Source organism: Podarcis filfolensis, assembly GCF_964270895.1.
Source record: "Podarcis filfolensis genome assembly, chromosome: 6".
NCBI lineage: Eukaryota > Metazoa > Chordata > Lepidosauria > Squamata > Lacertidae > Podarcis > Podarcis filfolensis.
The window spans coordinates 5,597,219-5,618,208 of NC_139609.1; the positions used below are offsets into that span (position 1 = coordinate 5,597,219).

The window sequence follows — 20,990 nt, forward strand, 5'->3', positions numbered from 1 at the left end:
AGGTCTGAATAATTAAAAATCACACGTTTGAGATGAGTGGGGTTTGGTTTTTTTAAATGAAATTGACTCTGAACATGTTGCTGTTTAGGATTTATTATAGTTGTATTATGTCTATCTGTAATGTTGAAAGTTATTTTTATTTAAGATTAGTTTGCTGAACTGGAGGGCATGTTACTTGTGCTTCTGGGAGAAACATCCATTGAAGCAGCCAAAAGTCATAGCCAATGACTTTTTCCACAGTGAAATCCAATAAATGACATGGCAACATTAACACAGATGTTAATTTCAAGTTAAATCATGCTTGGAGAACTGCTATTGGGATATTTTGTGTATTCCCGTCTTTTACTCATTCTTCTTTATAGTTCTGCAGAGTCTGAGGATTTAGCTGTTCATTTGTATCCAGGAGCTGTTACTATTCAAGGCGTTCTCAGAAGGAAGACTGTATTGAAAGAAGGCAAAAAACCGACAGTAAGACATTGAATGAATTGTTTAAAATGTTTCTCAGGTCCTTTTAGCAGTCAGTTGGTTGAAAGACAGGATAGAAATAAATCAAATAAAATTGTGGCATCGCAACTCACAGCCAAGTCAAATGATACCTGGACACACACACACCCCCCCCCCCGTGGATGCTGCCTTGCCCTTGCCACTGCTGCATTCTTGAAGTAGCGCAGGGGTAGACAACCCATAATGAGCAGTTATGAACGCATTTGCACACATCCTTTGTCTAGGCAAGGAGTTAATGAGCACAGAACAGGGTCTCTTTCTTTACCCCATTTTCTTGCTTTGGGCTGCATTCATTTAGAGGTAATCTGTCAGGGATCACATGCAGCAGTAGAAGACATCTGAAGGCAGCCCTGTTTAGGGAAGCTTTTAATGTTTAATGTATCACAGTATTTTAATATTCTTTTGGAAGCCGCCCAGAGTGGCTGGGGAAACCCAGCCAGATGGGCGGGGTATAAATAATAAATTATTATTATTATTATTATTATTATTATTATTATTATTATTAGCAGTTACCACCACCCTAGGGACCCCCCATTCCATCAGGTCCAGTTGTTGCATGTTACAGGTCTTAGGAGAAGCCGCTACTATGGAGAAAAACATCTCCGCATTTATTGAATCAGCTCTCATTACTGAAAACCAAAGCTGGCAATAATAAATATAACTGTTTTAGTCTTTTTAAATAGGGATGCAAAAGCAAAATTCTTAGAATTTCAAACATGTTACCATGGAGGCTACTGTGACAACCTTTGAAATCACCAAAACATTTATATCTATACTTGCTCTAAATTTAGATAAAGAATAGGTTTCTTTTGTGCTTAATGATTCTTGCATACCTTTACCTTTTTCCCCCTTTTTTCTTTTTACTAACATGGTGGTGCTATCTTGTTTAATTTGGGCGGTCAGTATTTGGTTGCATCTGTGCTTCTCAAATTAAGTAACATTTTTTTAAGGAAATGCACAAGTACATTTTGCCTCCAGGCCAGTTTTACTTGATTAGAACATTGTATGGATTGTAAGGAGACAGTAAAGACAAAAAGGAAGCATGAGGGGACTTGCTGAAAAAGAGCATGGCGGCTTGTGTTTCCCTCCATAAATCGTGGTGCTTCTGCCGGGCATTAGTGTGGAAACCCAGCTTTTAGAAAGGAAGTTCTCTTCTTTGTGTGTTTGCCCAAGATCACACTGCTCTCCCTATTTTCCTCATAGTTTTCTCGTTCCTAGACTGAGAAGAAATGTGGATTACCACAAAATGCGGGTTACTTACCAAGGGGTCTGTCTTGCTGTGCTGATTTGCCCTCGAGGAGGCTCACTGCAGCACAGTTCGGAAGAGATCAATTTATACGAAGCATTTGTTTTTGCAACAGTTGCCAGACCCATTTCTTTAGTGATCTAGGCTTTAGTGATCTAGGCTGAAAACTTGAACGTCGTTTCAATCCATAAGATATTGTTGTATTTTGTTTTATTTCTTGGAATGTCTTTGTTTTGAAAGTGTTGCCCTGCTCAAGACCCCTTTGAAATGGGCTGGGGCGAAAAAATCTGAAGAAATATAATGAAAATGAAACTGCCTTAGTCTCTTAAATGTATTAATCTGATGACACTTTGCTTTTGCAGGTAGCATCGTGGACAAAATACTGGGCAGCGCTGTCTGGAACTCAGCTTTTCTACTATGCCGCAAAGTCCTTGAAGGCGACAGAAAGAAAACATGTATGCAATGCATTGTACTACATCTCCCATTGATATATGTGATCTTCATCCAGAGGGATAGATAGAATCAAACAGATATTATAGATATTTAATGGGCAACATGCATTCTCTTAATTACCTTTTCCTGCTCTTTATTCACTGCTAAAGGGATGCAGGTGGCGCTGTGGGTAAAAGCCTCAGCGCCTAGGACTTGCCGATCGAAAGGTCGGTGGTTCGAATCCCCGCAGCGGGGTGCGCTCCCGTCGTTCGGTCCCAGCGCCTGCCAACCTAGCAGTTCGAAAGCACCCACGGGTGCAAGTAGATAAATAGGGACCGCTTACTAGCGGGAAGGTAAACGGTGTTCCGTGTGCTGCGCTGGCTCGCCAGATGCAGCTTGTCACGCTGGCCACGTGACCCGGAAGTGTCTGCGGACAGCGCTGGCTCCCGGCCTATAGAGTGAGATGAGCGCACAACCCTAGAGTCTGTCAAGACTGGCCCGTACGGGCAGGGGTACCTTTACCTTTACCTTTTTATTCACTGCTAAAGATGATAGTTTAGCTACCTTGCTTTTTCCAGGACGGTATTTTGCCTTTTTTTCCCCCGACAGCAGGATTAACATTTTTTCTTCTCTCCTTTCATTGGGAACACTGCAACTGCAAACGTTTTCACTGCTGCTTTCTGGTTAACCATTACTGCTGTCTGGATACTTGCTGCTCTGCCTGCTTTTCTCCGTTAGTTCCCTCTCTTAGCCTCTCCATCTTGATTTTCTGCTGCCAACTCAGCTCAACAGCAGTCTTGAAAAACAATTCCAAACTCTGTAAATCTTCCTACTGCTCTTCTGAGCATTTTAAGCAGCCTTCTGAGTTCAGCTGGATCTGTCTTAGTATACAAAGCTTGCATACCATGCACAATGTATACTGTAGCTATTAAACAATGTAAAGCAGCCATTGTGATAATCTCCAGTCTGATGATTCTGCAATGGTACATTTCCTTGGCATTTAAATTTTTCAGGTCTCTAAAGCATGGGTACTAAAGTCACACTCATCCCAAAATGTGTACACAAACTGATTTCCTTAAATTGAGTCCTGTTCGTCTCTGATTTCAAATGGCCCATAACTTTTATTTGAAGCAGAGCATTGTAAGAAAGAAGTCTTCAATTGATTTCAGACAAATTGAAAAGCCAATTTCTATTGCCAATTCTGGTAGTAGCTGTATACATCCTTTCTGTCATCTGTTTTTCACTCATGCAAAATCAGAATTCTACATTATGTTTGAATTGGAGAGGCAAACTTTTTAAATGTAACATGTAACATCTCTGTTCAGCTTTTAACATCTATTTTGCATTAATGATGTAAAAAGCCAGTGCTGTTTGTTCTGTGTTGCAGCATTTAATGCATATCTTGTGGTTTGTTTGTTTTTTCCTCTTTCCATTAATGTGGTTTTGTTCGTTGCTTCCTGCTTTCCTCCAGTTCAAATCTACACCAAGTAAGACTGTATCTGTTGTGGGATGGATGGTCATGATGGCTGATGACCCAGAACATCCAGATCTCTTCCTGCTCACAGATTCTGAGAAAGGTCAGTGACTGAATATCCTTGGTAGATTCCCGTATGATTGTGGACACTGGGTGATCTTGGGACAATGGGATTATTGCCTTTTTGCCACTAATTATGGAAGCAAATGAACCTCAGGAGAATAAAGTGCATACAAACACTGGTCAGCAAAAGAAAATGTGTACTATAGAAATATTTTATTGTCTGTTTGGATACTTTTAGAGGGAATTTTTTCATATTTTAAAATGTAATATCTAACGTTACAGTCCAAGATTGGATTTTAGGGTGGCTGCAGATAGTTAAACCATTCAGTAAAAAATACTATAGAAGCAGAAACAACCACATTAAATAAATTAGCTCAGAACTGTTCCCAAATATTTGTGTGACTTTTCCAGTCTGCTTTCCAGGGCCTGTTGGCATTGCTATTTTTAAAGTTAAACTTTATATGAAGTATTTCTTCCAGGATAGCATTGTAGCTGAAAAGAATTTAAATTCTAATTACTAAAACGATTTGTGGCTCTCTTATCTCCTCAAGGAATGTCTCAAGGAATTACCTTATTTGAAAAAAAATATATGTTCCCTTTGCATTTGAGAAGTAGCAAGGGAAATTCTGACTGCAAGTGATCTGAAAGCTAGAGTTCCTGAGCCTTCCATACTAGTGGTTTCAATGCTGAATCCTGCAACCTTTAACTTGCCTTATATACCAGTGTGATTTACACATTAAAGCCTTGGACAGAACTGGGGTTGTGAGTTTGAGTTCTTCATTGTGCAGGACAAGTCAGGGCAGATGTAACAGTTACTGCTTTGCCCATCAAGCTCTCAACCCCATATTGTCAGAATCCAGGATGTGGAAAGCTAGACTGGACGGGAATTACCTACTCAGCTCAAGAACTCCTGGTTTGTATGCCAGGAATTTGAGCCTCAGTGGATAGCTTTCCCCTCCTTGCCTGAGCCTTGACTGCTCAGTGGACAGCTTTCCCCTCCTCTTTTGAGCAGAGATCTAACATTTTCAAGGGTTCTATTGCATGAAGTGAAATATTAGACATGTGATTACAGCACCCCTTACTTGGCAGGTAGATATTTTCATTTTTGTGTTCATATCAATTTACCATACTTTTTGCTCTATAAGGCTCACTTTTTCCCTCCTAAAAAGTAAGGGGAAATGTGTGTGCCTCTTATGGAGCAAATGCAGGCTGCGCAGCTATCCCAGAAGCCAGAACAGCAAGAGGGATTGCTGCTTTCACTGCGCAGCGATCCCTCTTGCTGTTCTGGCTTCTGAGATTCAGAATATTTTTTTTCTTGTTTTCCTCCTCCGAAAACTAGGTGTGTCTTGTGGTCTGGTGCGTCTTATAGAGAGAAAAATACGGTAAATAAAAATGTCTGTCTGGCCTTTCAAGTACCATACACCACTCAGGGCCATGTTGGGTGGGATTCTTTTAAAATATGTGGTATCTTTCAGATTACGACTATACATTAATATGCATTTTTCTATTTCCCATTTCTTGCATTCTTTTATTCAATTTTAAGAGCTTAACTTGAAGTCTGTTATTCATGATAGAAAGTTCTCCCTCTTTTTGTAATTTAGGGAACTCATACAAGTTTCAAGCTGGTAACAGAATGAATGCAATGCTGTGGTTTAAGCATCTGAGTGCTGCCTGCCAAAGGAACAGACAACAGGTGAGGGAATTATGGCCTGCTTTGGCAACTAGCAATGAGTGCTAAATATTAAACAATTCTGCACAAAAGTCAGTCTTCAGTCTTGCTCTGAATAACCATTGTTCAGTTCTCACAAAGGTCTCTTCTAATAGCTCCTGGCGTTACTGAAGGTAGGTAGCTTCATATATCTAATTAGCAGCTTAAAACAATGAGTGCATGTTAAGTGCATGTAAAAATGAGTTCCTGGTCTGCATTTATTTCCCATGGGACACATTTAAATACACAAGCAATCAAAAATGCAGCATTAGGGCAATGTGTCACATTTCCTCATACAGTCCAAGAAATAAATGGCTCCCATTGATTGCATTAGAGGAGTTTTTTAAAAAATAAAATAAAAAATAAAGTCTGCTTTGAGGGCCTTGAGCAAGATTATGAAAACAAAGTTAAAGATTTACATGAATCGCCATTTTCCAAGGAAAATTAAGAAGTAATTCATAGGAATGGATAGGTATATAAATATATATCGTTCATAATTGTCAGATTACTATATTCAACTTTTTTCAGATTTTATGCCATGTGAAACTCTGCCTTACTACCCACTCATAATGCCCTCCACGATTTATATTTAAAAGCTAACCATTATATAACTATTGTGCCTTTGAATCCTGATTCCGTTCTGTAGCATACAATTCTAGAAATCATGCTTTGCTTTATATATGTTTATGTTGTTTTTATTCCCTCAAAATGTGCTCCACTTACATGGTTATTTAATTTTAGTTTTCTGACATTTATATGGTGCCTTTCTTCCACCATGTAACCAAAGCAGCAAACTTTTGACTCTAAGGCAGTCCCCCACCCAAGCCCTAACCATTCCCACACCTGTTCAGTTTCAGCAAGGTACTGGCCTCATGTGCTTTCATACTATACCCTGGGACCCCCAACCCACTTGTTTCAGATTTTGAGGCTGCAGGGAGGAGGAAATGAGGAAAGGGGTCCCATTGCATTTGCACAAGTCTATTCCACTTGCAGACAAACATATTTCTAGACTTAGTACGGCTGAAAAATGTAGTAGTATAGTTATTTTCCATGAGCACAATATCAGTATTTTTTGCTAGCAGATGTCACACCTTGCTACATACATATCCAGCACTCAAAGGAATGAGATGTAAACCAAGGCCAAGACATCCAGAGCAGATAACCTTTACCCTTCTGCCCCTATTGTGAAATTTAAAAGTTACTATGCCATGTTAAATGCCTATCCTTTCCCAATATCTGTATAAAATACCTAAGAAGTGGTTCTGCTCAATTTAGAAACAAACTTTCAAAAAATAAACAGACCTACACAAATATTAGGCATTAGATTACATTGTGAGTGGGGAACTAGATCCAGTCAGTGGGCCAGATTCCTAAACCCCCTTCCCCCTCAGGCCAGATTTGACTGGTAGGTGGGGCCACCCACATGAGTCATCTGCTATCATAGTGATGCTAAACGATTGACATCTGTCAAAGTTTAAAGGAGGTTGCTATAACTGCCAATCAACTGATTTACTACAATCTCCTTGAAGTCATGCATTCAGTACCTGTAATGGTTATAGGGGTTGCTCGTGCGTAAGTTACCGCCACTCCTGGCTAGGTTGGCTGGTTAAACCTTTTCTGTCTGGACAGCCCTTCACTTCGTGGCTGTTCAGTCGCTAGCAGAATCCGTCAGTGGGCGTTTCTTGAACCTCTTCCAGCAAAGAAGTTCTTTGACGCCAAGTCTCCGCCTACTCTCCCTGCGCGGAAGTCTTCTGCGCAGGGTGGGTGTGGGCAGCGGAGGACCCGTGCTCTCCCCGCTGTCTCCGGCGAGGAGTCCTGGAGCCCCCTCTCCGCTTCCCCCATCTGCCCCCCTTTCTCCCTGTTGTTACGCTGATTTCCTTCCCCAGCCGATGAGCTGCCTCTCTCCCTGCTGGGCCCTTCTCCAGCATCGCTTTGGAGCCTTGCCTCCGCCTCTAGCTCCGATGGCAGTTCCCTGACAGTACCAGTCAGCTGATTGGCTCTGGGTGCGCCAGAGGCTTGTTATGACTTCTGACCAGCCTTCAGAGACTCTCTGCAGAGGGAAAAAAATTTCGAATTCAAAGAAATTAGGAAGGTTGCAACTGGTTGTGCCTCAACTTTGGATCTCACTAGGAAGAGCAATCTAATAATGGATTCCTACAGTCACTTCTGTTTCGACCTTATGGAAATGTGTAGCTCTCCAGTGGTAAAGAAAATAACTTTTTGATTGCCCAGAGAACATCTGTTATTCCTTCCTTTGTCCAGGACTGTCTATCATTGAATTTATGCTCTTATAGTAAATTATAGTTCGGAATATGAAGAAGAGCATCCTTTGATTTTTCGTGGTGCGGTGAATGACTGAGTGATAGTCTCAACAAGGCTAATAAATTGGCTTCTGAATAAGATCACTATTTAACTGCAAAACAACAACACCCAGTCCAATAACATTTATTGTTGCTATCTTATCAAGAGTCATAGGTGCTCTTCAGGGATAGTCATAGATTGACTCCAACTCCAGATTGAGCAAGGGGAGAGACTGCCCCCTTATATTCTGCCTAATTCAGGCCACAAATTCTACTAGCAAGCAAGAGAACAAAATAGACATTTGTTTATGTTTTTCCTCACAATCAAGCCAACTTGTACAGTAGTGGGCAATCTCCAGTTCACAGGCCTTTGGAGATGATACCCAAAATATAAGATACTTTAAGGTTTATTTTCACATCAGGAAGTAGGCATGGAGACGGGGCTGATTCACATTTTAATGCAAACCTACCTAATTTGCTTTTCCCAAAACAATACATGGAGTTTGCAATTCGTACTTCTCTGAATTTTGTGTTGCAGTTATCTAACAAAAATGTGTTTTTAAATATATATATATTGGGGAAAATATAGATTGAAAGGCATCTATTAGTGAAAATAATTTACAGAAATTATATTAGCCAAAAATAGAAGAAATACACACTAAAAATGCTGATGAATTTTAATGAGAGCTTTTAAAACTAAACACCACATACTGATGTGAAAATATGAGAAACTGAATTAAGATTTTAAAAGATGAGAAACGGAGCAGAACCAAGATTGACAGATTTCTCCATTCCTCACAGGAAGCCATTGTTTGCTTTTTGCACCAGAGCTGAGCTATAACCTAGAAATCTAATTTTCCTTACAAAACCATTGCATATGTTTTTAGGTTCCTGCCAACTTGATGACTTTTGAGTGACAAACTTCTTCAAAACATGAACGAAGATGACACTTTTGAATGCTGTCTGCCTGTCTCCCAGTTTGAGGATGGAGGTTCTGGCGGAAACATGCCCAGTTACACTTCTGTGCCAGAACAAGGATGGTAAACAGAGTTTCAAATCTCTGAAGTACTGAACAAAAAAACATACTAAGAATTCAGGGGATGGAAGTGCAAGAGGAACTGCCATGGACCATGTTGCTGCTTAATATTTTCTGAACCGACCTGTGGAAACCACTGCCTTAAAGAATGACAGGAAACCCAACATGAAACACCAAATACACTCTCTCTCTCTCTCTCTCTCTCTCTCTCTCTCTCTCTCTCTCTCTCTCTCTCTGTGTGTGTGTGTGTGTGTGTAAGAAAGAAAGAAAGAAACCTCTGGCGGTGCCGTGCTTAGGTTAAATCAGATGTAGCTCATTCGCATTTGTGTTAACTTTTGTTATCTTTGAATTTAAAAGTCCACCTTTGTTTCTTTGTAAAAGGAAACCTCTTACTGCTTAAGGGTTGTGTTAATGGGCAGGTTTGCAAGGACACAGCTTGTGTGTTCTTGAAGAATGTGCAGTTACTATACTTGTATTCCTCCATATCAGTTCTTTGGGGGCTCAGATAATTGGCATCACTGTTTTATTTGTTTATGCTTAGAATGTGATAAATGTAATATATGCAAGTTTATTCTCTTTTCTCAAAGCACTGTCTTTGTGGAACCTAGTACTGTATATGGGGATTTTCTTTCTGACAAGTGGCACAACAGCTGAACATTAAAACACCACACCCTCCTTTTTCAGAGTTCTTGGTTGTAAATTTCCTGATAGAAATAGTCTGCAGGATTTGGTAAAGCAAGCTCTGGGAAATATCATCAGGTCAGAACTGAGCCTTTATTCCTCAGTGTATTTTCAAATGGGTGACACTCTTTTATTTCCCCAACAATGCATTGTAAAGCTTTTCAACAGGCCTGTTTACCGTTTAAAGCCCCATCTTTTGTTGCATTGATAACATTTTACAAGTGACAGTCTTACTTCACATCTCTTCTTGCAGATTGAGACGCACAATGCCTGTATTTGTAGTTTGGAATTCTGAGTTACACTGAACTCTTCTCTATCAGATATAGAAATCAGATCTCCGTAGCAAAAGCTCACAAAATGCAACTCTCAGCATAACCAAGAAAAGTAAGAACTTGACACGAGAGAAAGCCTTGATAGAATAAAAATTTAAAGAGTGGATTATTTCTTGCATGAAAATTAAATGTGTAACTACACTTTTTGACCACATTTGTGGGAAATTACTGCATTTCAAAGATGCGTCTCTCTTTTCTCTTCTTTTTTGCATGTGGTTCTTTTCTGAAATGCTTTGAGGCTTCTTCAGAACCTTCCGATGATGGTAATCAAATGAAAACAAGGCAAGTAAGGAATATACCACAGCACTGCAGTCCTAGTTAATAAGAGAAAAGATTGTATTCATTCTGCAGATTATCATGCGTTAGCTCTAAGTTTATTCACAGATGAGTAACAATCTTTTTATTTTTATCTGCTTCAGAGCAGAATTTTGCTGGCTCATACTTCCAGAGCCCAAATTTTCCAAAGAGCTTCCCCCATAATTAGTAAGAATAGGGCAGAGACTGGCAGCCGTCTGCAGAGGAAAAGAATAATGACGACATGAAAGTTGCTCTGAAGTTGCAAATATAAGTTTATCTTTCTAAGTGATTGACGTCTGAATCTGCTCCTTCTTTCTTCCCATAATAATATTAACAGGTTTTGAATATTTGCCCCATGAGGAATGAATGTTCAGTTCTGACCTTGTAGTGGTGTTATGTCACTTGCTTGTTCTGTGTCACTTAGTTTACATGTCTCCCACAATAACCCATGTTGGGTGTTTCATTAAAAAAAAGAAGAGAGAGACATCTTCATAGCCAGCAGTATTACTGTACAGAATTTGCACAACTTTCCTTTTTAAAATTACTACATGTTTCTTTTCAGAATAAGCTTTTTTTAAAAAAAAAATGAAAAACAACTTCAACACAACACTATAAATGTATGTACTTAGTATTATGGAAGGTAATCCTGTGGAATTTTTATTTTTTTAAGAGAAAGAGGGAAAACAATTGTGTAGATACATTGCAGGCTAACCATATTTGTTCTTCATGTTTTTATGAGTAGAGAGATGCAACTGGGAACCCCTTTATATGATGCAGGTTTGCGAAAAGCAGAGGGCCAATTCACATTACATTTCCCCCCGTGGTACTTCATTAGGTTTGTGGCACACTAAATGGGTTTTTGCGAGATTTTTCAATATTCTGTCCAAATTATAGCACAGTACATCCGTCTTCAATTAGTTTTGAAGTCTTTTAAGGATATGGTTAGCTACAATCTAGACAACCTTTTGTAGTGTTCATGAGACCAATTCATCACATCAAAATCTACGTTAAATGGAGATTATTGTTTTTGTGACTGCAGCGCACACACAATGATCCCACAAATTGACTCAAAACCAAACCAGGTTGACAGCCTTTTCTTATATCCATACAGCAAGTTTCAAAAGATAGGAAAGACAGTATTAAAAGCTGGCAAACAGTCCTGACTACCTTTTGCCAATGCTTTTATCCAGCTTCAAATATATTTATCAGAAAGCTTTGATTGAACATGAAACTGCTTTCTCTGGTTTATGAGAATTAGCAGAGAGAGTTGTGACAATTTCATAGGTTTCAACTAACATGATTGATACATTACATGGACTTAGATTGTCTTAATATTACGCACAACTACTGAGCCATTCCAGTTTTATGAGGTGGTCAAATTGTCAAAAATAAGCTTTTTACATCTTTTTACATATAGCCACATGTTACTACACCCCTCCCCCCATTTACCAAAAATTTGAGCTAAAAAAAGGAGGCTTGATTTATAATATTTCTTTTATAGTTTCTTTTGTAAATGAATAGTCTTTTAAATATACTATCAGTAGAAAGAACTATTTAATTACTACAGTATGATTCAAAAGGCATTGTGTTAAATCCTGTGATGTAAAATTTCACACCACAGTGCTATGAATTCCATTAAATTTATTTACTTTGAAACAAATGGCTTTTAAAACAAGGCTCCCATCCAAAAAATATTAAACCAATCTGTGTCTGAATGAGGCATTTTAATCGCTTGTTATCACAAGTAACTTTTAAAAATGTTATGCTACCTGTGTGAATTTTAACAGTAGCAGGAATTCTTTGTCAAGTTCATTTGACAGTGATAAATTGAAAACACTTCAGGTTTTTCCTATGACCTCAGATACTGGTTGCTAAATATATATATATTTTTCTATGTTTTTATTATTCCACCTAAAACCAGTCAAGTAGTCTTAGTATCTTGAATAAGTGATGTTTTGATTTTAACAAAACGATTCACACTATAGTTCACATTCTCTGATTTCTGTGAGCACTTTGTAAAAATGAAATTGATTGTGCTACAGTAATTTAGTTTACAATTTGGTAAGATGTTTAATAAGTTGTTTTGAAATTTCCTACAAGGAATGTTTAATTCAAAAGAGTAAAATTCTCCTGTTAAAATCTAAAAAAACACCCTTATTAAGGTTGAAAACATACAACAAATACAGAATACCTTTCTCCTACTGTGCCTGTTTTTCACACTGCTGTTATCAACACCTTGATTAGAGAATCTCTATAGCACTCCTTAACTGAATTTATCAAGCTTAAGTTCAAATATATCAGATTTCTTCACTTTCCATGCAATAAACTTTAGGGATCAGTTGTTCCACATGGTGTTTCACTTAGTTTTTCACTCATTCTACCACCCCGGATAATTTTGTTCTTGTCCTGCTCATTTGCAATTGGGCAGCAGTGTGTAAGTTGTTTAATGTCATCAGACTCCTTTCCTGGCATATTTCAGCAAAAAAAAATCTTTGTAATGAAACCACAGGTGAGGACAACTTCACATGTGACTTTTTCCTTCATGGAAATTACGTCAATGTACATGGGAAAATGTGTGGATTCAGGGGAAAGCAAGCACTGTACCTGTATCTTGATTCACATATTTTCCCCCTACATGGAGTTTGTAAGAAAAATGACCCTGAAATTGCTTGCATAAATAGTTTGCGGGTTACACCTGAACTGTAAATGCCTGTTGCGAATGTTGCTATTAGAGACACACCACCACCAGTTATAAAGACTGGTGTAAAGAATATTGTGAAGCAAAACTCGTAGTTTACTTGCTAATTTTGAAACACATTCCTATAACCCTGTGTATTAGTCAGGGATACACAAATCTGTTTCAAATGAAGCTCAGTCATGAGGTGATCTTTCCAGTTGCATCTTTTTTTCTCATTGTTTTGTACATATTTCTCTTTCATTCCTAAGTGTTATTAATCCTGATCTACTTTTCTCACTTGGTATGCTGGCCGCTATGAAAAACACTAAAAACTGGTACGAAATAGCCAGTTTTCATTTCCCTGAAAAATCACCCTTTTTAATAGTTTGCTGTTTGCAAGTTGCTCCCTTTCTTCCATTAAAAATGGCTTGTGTCTAAGGTTAAACGCTGCAATTAAAACGATAAGCAGATACAAAATGTCCCTTCAAAGCAGAATGCCATTTCCTGCCCATCATTGCATGATGGGCACAACATATCTGCATGAGATGTTTGCCAGTGCCTTAATTACCTGTTTGAAGACCAACTGGGCTAGCCAACCAACACTATTCCCATGCATTACCCCATTCATGCAAATTGTGTTTTGCTTTGATTTTTGAAGGAGCCCCATGTAAGCCTCCTTGAAGCTTGAATAGTCTGTATAATAACTCAGTTGTTCTTGCCTTCCTTTTGCTTTGAAGTTCAGTATTAGTATAGTAGTGGACCTGGTGGTTTTGATTCATTCCATTCTCAAGCTTTTTGAACAATAGTATAGAGCTGATTTGGATGACAATTCAGACCTTTGCTAGGTGGTAAGGTCCTATCGTAAACTGGGCACTTCAGGGCAGCCAGGCCCAACCCAACTCTCATCAGCACCATTGGGAGTGAGTGAGCCCTTGAGTCATTTAAAAGAGCAGCTCTGGATATCACACAATATGGACTTCTAAGCTAGTTCAACCTAATTACGAACTGAGCACTCCGTGAGGCTGTGTGTTTGAAATGTCTCTGTCATACTAGCAACCTAAGGTTTTAAGGTAGACCAGGTCACATCTGAACTCCCGCTACCTAAATATAAATAATCTCTAAAACATTTCAATATTTTCATTGGGGTTTTTCAGTCACCTATTGGCACTCATAAAGAAATTGGAACATGCCCCCCCCCCATTTGGTTTATTATTTGAACTCACTCATACAGAAAGAAAAAATCCTATGCAAAACTTGGTAAGTAACGTAACACATTTGTCTTTAAGCTTTGATGTACTGGGGTTTTGAGAAACAAAATTAAACTTGAGTAAAATTAACTTAATAAATAAATCTGAAGGCTATGTTCATGAAACAATTGTTATCTCTTCAGATATTGAGGAAAGTGCTATATTCCCCCCACACCCATGTGAATCATAACCGAATATATTTTTAAGTCTAAACCTCAGATATGATAGTGCAAGCGGTTAACAGCTGCAGGTTGTGAAAAGTAAATGTTCACATCTAGAAATGGATATTGCAATATCATAAGAGACTCATTGTGAAAGGTTGTGTATAGATGAAGGAAGCTACTGTCCATATTGGGATAGTTCTTGAATCTTGGCCTTGTTGAACAACCAAGAAGCCAAAAATATTTCTTTTGTGCAATGTAGAAATAAGGAGAAAGATGTTCCTTCTGGATTGTTCAGCAGTGTCCAAATTCAATAACTACTACTATTCCTGGAATCCTGAATTACAAATTAATTTATTGCTTATGCTACTCATAACCTACTACAAGTTAATTTATGGGAGGGGGAGAAAGAAAGAGATGCAAAGTCCACATTATGCAAAACACAAGCCATTTTTAATGAATGCTCTTCCCAGTTGACCTGAAGCACCATTTTGATTGAGGTTGAATGCACTATGATCTCAATGAGTGATGTGCAGTTTCGCTGTTCCTTGTCCTTTTTCCTCCCTATTTTTAATACGTGTGTGTGTGTGCGTGCGTGCATTTTGAACTGCGTGTTTGCATTAGCTATTTCAACATGGCTACAAGTATGGACTTAAAAATAGAATTTTCCTACTGAAATAAATAACTTAAAATTTCAACCACGTGCATTGTCGTTTTACATACTCACATTTCTATTGCAGCAAGTCTTGAGTGTGGAGCCAGCTTTCTCTAAATGGAGTGACACCTTGGATCAACTGAAATTTGGCAGTAACAAGCTGGCTTTCAGAAGAGTCGAGGCAAAATGGGAATATACTATTGCCAATAACTAAAACGAGCAAATTGGTTGGGGTGTTAAACAGCATAGCAGAAAAGCATGTAGCATCTGATTAATTTTCTAAAATGTTACAGGTACTAAACTCTCTCTTTTTTTTTTAATAAATTTTTATTGATTTTCCAACATAAATTAAAACACTTTACAACTAACAATACATAGACAAACAAACATATAAACACGTATAATTTCATAACCTCTTTTTCTTAAACCTTATTTCAACGACTTCCTCATACCTCCCTTTTCTGCATCCCTGTTTTAAACTTTTTCAGCAACCCCTAATTTCAATTACTCATGATTCACTTTCTTTAATCCTTTTACTCTTACCCAATCATTTATCGCTGCAATTCTGTTTTTCATTACCCATGACATTTTAGCACTCATTAATTTTACAACAGTTCTTAAGATAAACTTTAAATTTCTTCCAATCTTCTTCCACCGTCTCTTTTCCTTGGTCACGGATTCTGCCAGTCATCTCAGCCAGTCCCATATATTCTATCACCTTCGTCTGCCACTCTTCCAGCGTGGGTAGTTCTTGTGTCTTCCAATACTTTGCTAAAAGAACTCTTGCTGCTGTTGTAGCATACATAAAAGACATCCTATCTTTCCTTGACACCAATTGGCCTACCTAAACTCTCAAGTCTCTTCTAGCTTCCTTCATAATCTTGAAGCAAACTTTAAAAAGCATTATCTTGGAGCACTTATGCAAGATGCCCCAAGTGTTTTGAGTTTCCAGGGCAACAAAGTTGGGAGCAGCTAAGAGTACTTTTCCACAGGGCAATCCTCTTCCCTAGGAGAAGCAGGTATTTCCTCCCCAAGCAATGTTGGGCTTTCATTAATCAAAGCCCACCCTCTAAATTGTTCCCAAACAGCACCAGAATATTGTACCCGGGTTGTAATATGGTCAGTGAGTCAAATCAGTGAAAATGTGAATGCTGGGTTCTAAGTGACAATTCAACAGACTTGTCACAAACTTTCCACAATGTGAATTTGTTGAAATGAGCTCTTGGAGATATCGCTGTGATTGACTATAAGCAGCGACTGGCATTTTAATCTCTCAACTCTGAGATATATGACAAGGAAAAATCTCTGGGCCCATCATCTTACCAATGGCACAAAATCCCATAGCCAGTTAAGCGTGTTAAGGACATTGAAATCAATTGTATGATTTCCAGAGGATAAAGACGTTGATCACATTTGTGGCTTCCCTGTTAAAAACAAGGAAAATCACTACAAAGCAGTACTGGGAATGTTTTTGAGATGCCACAGTTGCCTCATCAACACCTCTTGGTCATGTTCAGTTTATTTGGTCTGCTGACAATAAACGATCAAATACAGGTAGTGTTATCAAGACAACACAGGAAGAAAATAATATGTACATTATATAGGTAAAAGTAAAGGGACCCCTGACGATGAGGTCCCGTCGTGACCGACTCTGGGGTTGCAGTGCTCATCTCGCTTTACTGGCCGAGGGAGCTGGCGTACAGCTTCCGAGTCATGTGGCCAGCATGACTAAGCCGCTTCTGGTGAACCAGAGCAGCGCACGGAAACACCGTTTACCTTCCCGCTGGAGCGGTACCTACTTATCTACTTGCACTTTGACGCACTTTCGAACTGCTAGGTTGGCAGGAGCAGGGACCAAGCAACGGGAGCTCACCCCGTTGCGGGGATTTGAACCGCCGACCTTCTGATTGGCAAGTCCTACGCTCTGTGGTTTAACCCACAGCGCCACCCACGTCCCTATATATATATGATATACATGCACACAAATTGAACCTTTTAAAATGAGCATAAAACATGGACCATTTTGACTCAGAACTCATCTTCATGACTACAATAAGTTTCTGGAAGTTCTAATATTAGGAATAGGGTGCAATTTGTCAGTGAAGCTGCTTTGGAGGAGTCCTGCTGATGATTTTAGCTAAGGAAAGGAGTGGAGAATCTTTTTGGCCCTGTGGGCCAGATCTTTATCTCCCCGCCACACCCATGGGCAAACTTACTTGGGCAGGCCCACTCACCTGTCGGTCATCTGACGTCATGTGTCAAGGAGCCATCGGGCAAGTGGGTCATCCACAGGGCAGGAACAATGTGAGGCACGAAATGCAATTAGCTTATATTCACAAAAAGTAACAACACAGCAGAGTTGCTCAGGCTCGACTCGTTCAGTTTGAGATGTTGCTGAAACTGACCACTGGCCCTGCCCTTCGCCTCTAGCCTCTCACACTGGATCTCTCCCAATCAGACAAAGGCTGTGTCAATCAGGAGGGCTCCTCCTCTGGGCCTGTCTGGCCTGTTGCTCAGCAATTTGCAGGACTCTCCTAGAGTGGGGGGTGTCAGAGAGGGAGGAGAGTCAGCAGGTCTGAGACTGTCGGGTAGCAACGGCAATCTCTAGCTCCTCTCTGAGTCTGTGTTCACACTGCAACTCTCAGCCTCTAGCCCTGTCCTGGAAGGGCCTCCTTCTGACCCCCACTTGATCACTCAAACCCTGATTCCGGCACCTCCCAGCTTATTCCATCTCCCAGACTGCTCCCACCACCATGATCTGAGGTCACCATGATCTGAGAGCCAGTGTGGTGTAGTGGTTAAGAGCGGTGGACTCATAATCTGGTGAACCGGGTTTGCTTCCCCACTGCTCCACCTGCAGCTGCTGGGTGACCTTGGGCCAGTCGCACTTCTCTGAAGTCTCTCAGCCTCACTCACCTCACAGAGTGTTTGTTGTGGGGGAGGAAGGGAAAAGGAGATTGTTAGCCGCTTTGAGACTCAGTGATAAAGCGGGACATCAAATCCAAACTCCTCCTCTTCTTCTAAGTCGTCTTCGGTGTCATTCCTGGGGGGCCTCTAGGGTAGACAGCACTTGACACTCTTCCTTATCCAGTCAGTCCCTGACATCATGTCCGGTTATTGATAGGTTTGTGATCTCACCAACCTGTCAAAGCTGATCCACAGGTTTAGGTTTGCTTTGGCAGCATGGTCCCCATAGGGGATGCGCTGGCAAAAGTAGCACCAGCAGTATTAAACCTTCCTGTCACCAGCTGCTGAGTGAAAGATTCAGTCCTCCTGGCTGGCCTGCTTCCCCAGCAGGACTGAACCCTCCACTCTGATGAGAATCTAGCTAAATAACTAACATATTGTGCTATTAATCTAGTTCCCGTCTGCCAGATGTGATTGGGGTTTCCATTCCCATATGTGGTATGGGATTTATTTATTTGAATACATGGACACACACATAGGATTAAACTGAAAATAGATATAAACAGTGGTACCTCAGGTTAAGTACTTAATTCGTTCCAGAGGTCTGTACTTAACCTGAAACTGTTCTTAACCTGAAGCACCACATTAGCTAATGGGGCCTCCCGCTGCTGCCGCGCCGCCGATTTCTGTTCTCATCCTGAAGCAAAGTTCTTAACCTGAAGCACTATTTCTCGGTTAGCAGAGTCTGTAACCTGAAGCGTATGTAACCCAAGGTACCACTGTATGTGACATAAAAAGTCATCCTCAGTCTTTGCCCCTTCTTATTGAAAAACAAACCATTTTTATACTGTTTATCTTTACCAATAAATATACATTCATATGAACCTACTGATGGCAAAAAAGTTAAAACATTTTTTTAAAATGATATTTTGCTATTTATTCAAGGAGAAGCAGGATTTAAGGTAAGATGAACATATTCTTGAGAACATGGTGACACATGATACTCCATGTCAATCCTTCTGTGCTGTTTCTCTGCATTACACCATTTTAGAGTACATTCATTTAGCTCTTGTTAAGAAATTAGGTGCATTAACATCTGGCGGGGTGGGTCTAAAGCTCCTTTCCACCTTATTTCCCTGATAGTACCATATACTTCTAGACTCACTGTTGGTTTTTCTTGAGTTTTGGGTGTTCTTTCAATGAGACAGAGCAGAGTTTTCATTATTTCCAAATTATGGAACTTTTTACAATCCTGTAAAGTATTTAATACTGCTAAACAGTAATGTGGAATTAATTTGTCTGGGGGGTTCTGTCCATTTTTTCCAGGGATTTCTTTCCCTCATAAAACCATTCAGTTCAGTTCACCGCAGCAGAATTTGGTTGTCGGGTTTTCTGACGAGACCTGCTTCCAAAGTATACACACGGTTTCTGTGCTTGCAGACAGTGTCTGGAGCACACCTGGGTCACCGCAGTTCAGATGGTGTTGCCATGGGAGACTGTAACTCTTTCCTGAAACGTGTGTTTTTCGAGAATCTCAGGGGAGGTCTTTTTCACCTGTCTTAACTTCTCTGCACAGAACAGCCTTGATTATTTAAATTTGGCATGCTGTTCTCCTTTGTGCAATAGATAGATTTATCGTTTGCTTATCCCAGCCTTCTGCTAAAGGAGCTCAAGGCATTGTATCTGAAGGTAGGTGATTATTCTCATAATAATCTTGTGAGGACATTTCATGTTTAGTTAAAATGACTTTGTCAAAACCATTCTATGATGTAGAGATTTGAGCCCAGGTTTCTCACACCCAAGTCCAACCATTATTGTACTATACTACACTGACTTCGTTGACTGCAATAGTAGCCAGGGGGAACTAGCCAGGCATAATAAATTTAGAATAGCCAAGCGATGGGAGTCCACGAACTGAAGTGAACCCCAGCCAACGAAGCATCAAGGCGAGTTAAACCGCAGAGTGAATTTGACAGCAGGGTGAGGCCAGGGCGCGCTGCTCTGCCCCTCCTCTCCTTGATCTAAACAAAACCTCAGTTTCTAATAACTTATGCATTTGGAAAGCCAACAAGGCGTATACGGTTTCCCCAGTGTTTTGCACTGTCTGCCATATGAACAACTTCCCTGCCTGTTGGACAAAAGCTGTGAGGGTGTCCTCGGTGCACTGAGCTCCTTGCTCTCTGGGAACAAGTTTGTTCCCTTGAGGCCACAATGGCTGGCCTAGAAAGGATCTCAAGGAAGGAAGGTATCACTCTGAGGAAGAGAGAAACAATCCCTTAGAAGGGACCCCTTCTTTGGAGCACGGGCAGCTGTCCTTTCATGCCAATGGTGCTTCTCTGGAAGCCTGGGAGAAAGAGGGATCCTGGTGGTGGCTGATTCAATCATTAGGAACATAGAAAATTGGTGTGTGGTTGGCCTATGGACTGCAGGGTGAGTTGCCTGCCTGGAACCTGTAGCAAAATGTTGTGGTGTGGAATACTCCTGTTTGGTGTTACAGTCAGCCTTCTTTTGATATGCCGCTCCAACCCACCACCTCTCACCTGGTTTTCAATCCCGTCTCCCGCCAACAGCCAGCCTGCATCACATTGCCATGGAACATTATCAGTCCTCAAAGAGCTGCTTTGGCAGTTCCTTCTCCCTTTTGAGGTTTTCCCTAAATATTTTTGTATTTCCACCACTGCCACCACTCCTGCTGATACATTGTGTGCTTTTGTTGTTTAGTCGTTTAGTTGTGCCCGACTTTTCATGACCCCCTGGACCAGAGCACGCCAGGCACTCCTGTCTTCCACTGCCTCCCACAGTTTGGTCAGACTCATGTTTGTAGCTTCGAGAACGCTGTCCAACCATCTCATCCTCTGTCGTCCCCTTCTCCTTGTGCCCTCCATCTTTCCCAACATCAGGGTCTTTTCCAGGGAGTCTTCTCTTCTCATGAGGTGGCCAAAGTCTTGGAGCCTCAGCTTCAGGATCTGTCCTTCCAGTGAGCACTCAGGGCTGATTTCCTTCAGAATGGATAGGTTTGATTTTCTTGCAGCCCATGGGACTCTCAAGAGTCTCCTCCAGCACCAGAATTCAAAAGCATCAATTCTTCGGCGATCAGCCTTCTTTATGGTCCAGCTCTCACTTCCATATATCACTACTGGGAAAACCATAGCTTTAACTATATGGACCTTTGTTGGCAAGGTGATGTCTCTGCTTTTTAGGATGCTGTTGGTGCCATTTTTGGTTATGTAAGAATCCACTCTGAACTTCAGGAATATAATTATATATGCA

General features: G+C 40.3%; 1 protein-coding gene across 3 annotated transcripts in view; it reads left to right on the plus strand.

Moving 5' to 3' along the window:
* RALGPS2 (Ral GEF with PH domain and SH3 binding motif 2) overlaps positions 1-14,856 on the plus strand; it is a 97,012-nt gene extending 82,156 nt beyond the window's left edge. For 2 of the 3 annotated variants that reach the window (XM_083621610.1, XM_083621611.1), the window contains 5 exons: positions 363-468; positions 2,113-2,205; positions 3,654-3,759; positions 5,321-5,412; positions 8,615-14,856. In XM_083621610.1, the coding sequence (XP_083477736.1) occupies positions 363-468; positions 2,113-2,205; positions 3,654-3,759; positions 5,321-5,412; positions 8,615-8,644 (427 nt within the window). In that variant the 3' untranslated portion in view covers positions 8,645-14,856. Of the gene's footprint in view, positions 1-362; positions 805-1,010; positions 2,206-3,653; positions 3,760-5,320; positions 5,413-8,614 lie in introns of all 3 variants that reach the window. The other variant, XR_014549880.1, reaches the window with a different exon arrangement.
* The last annotated feature ends 6,134 nt before the right edge of the window (positions 14,857-20,990 follow it).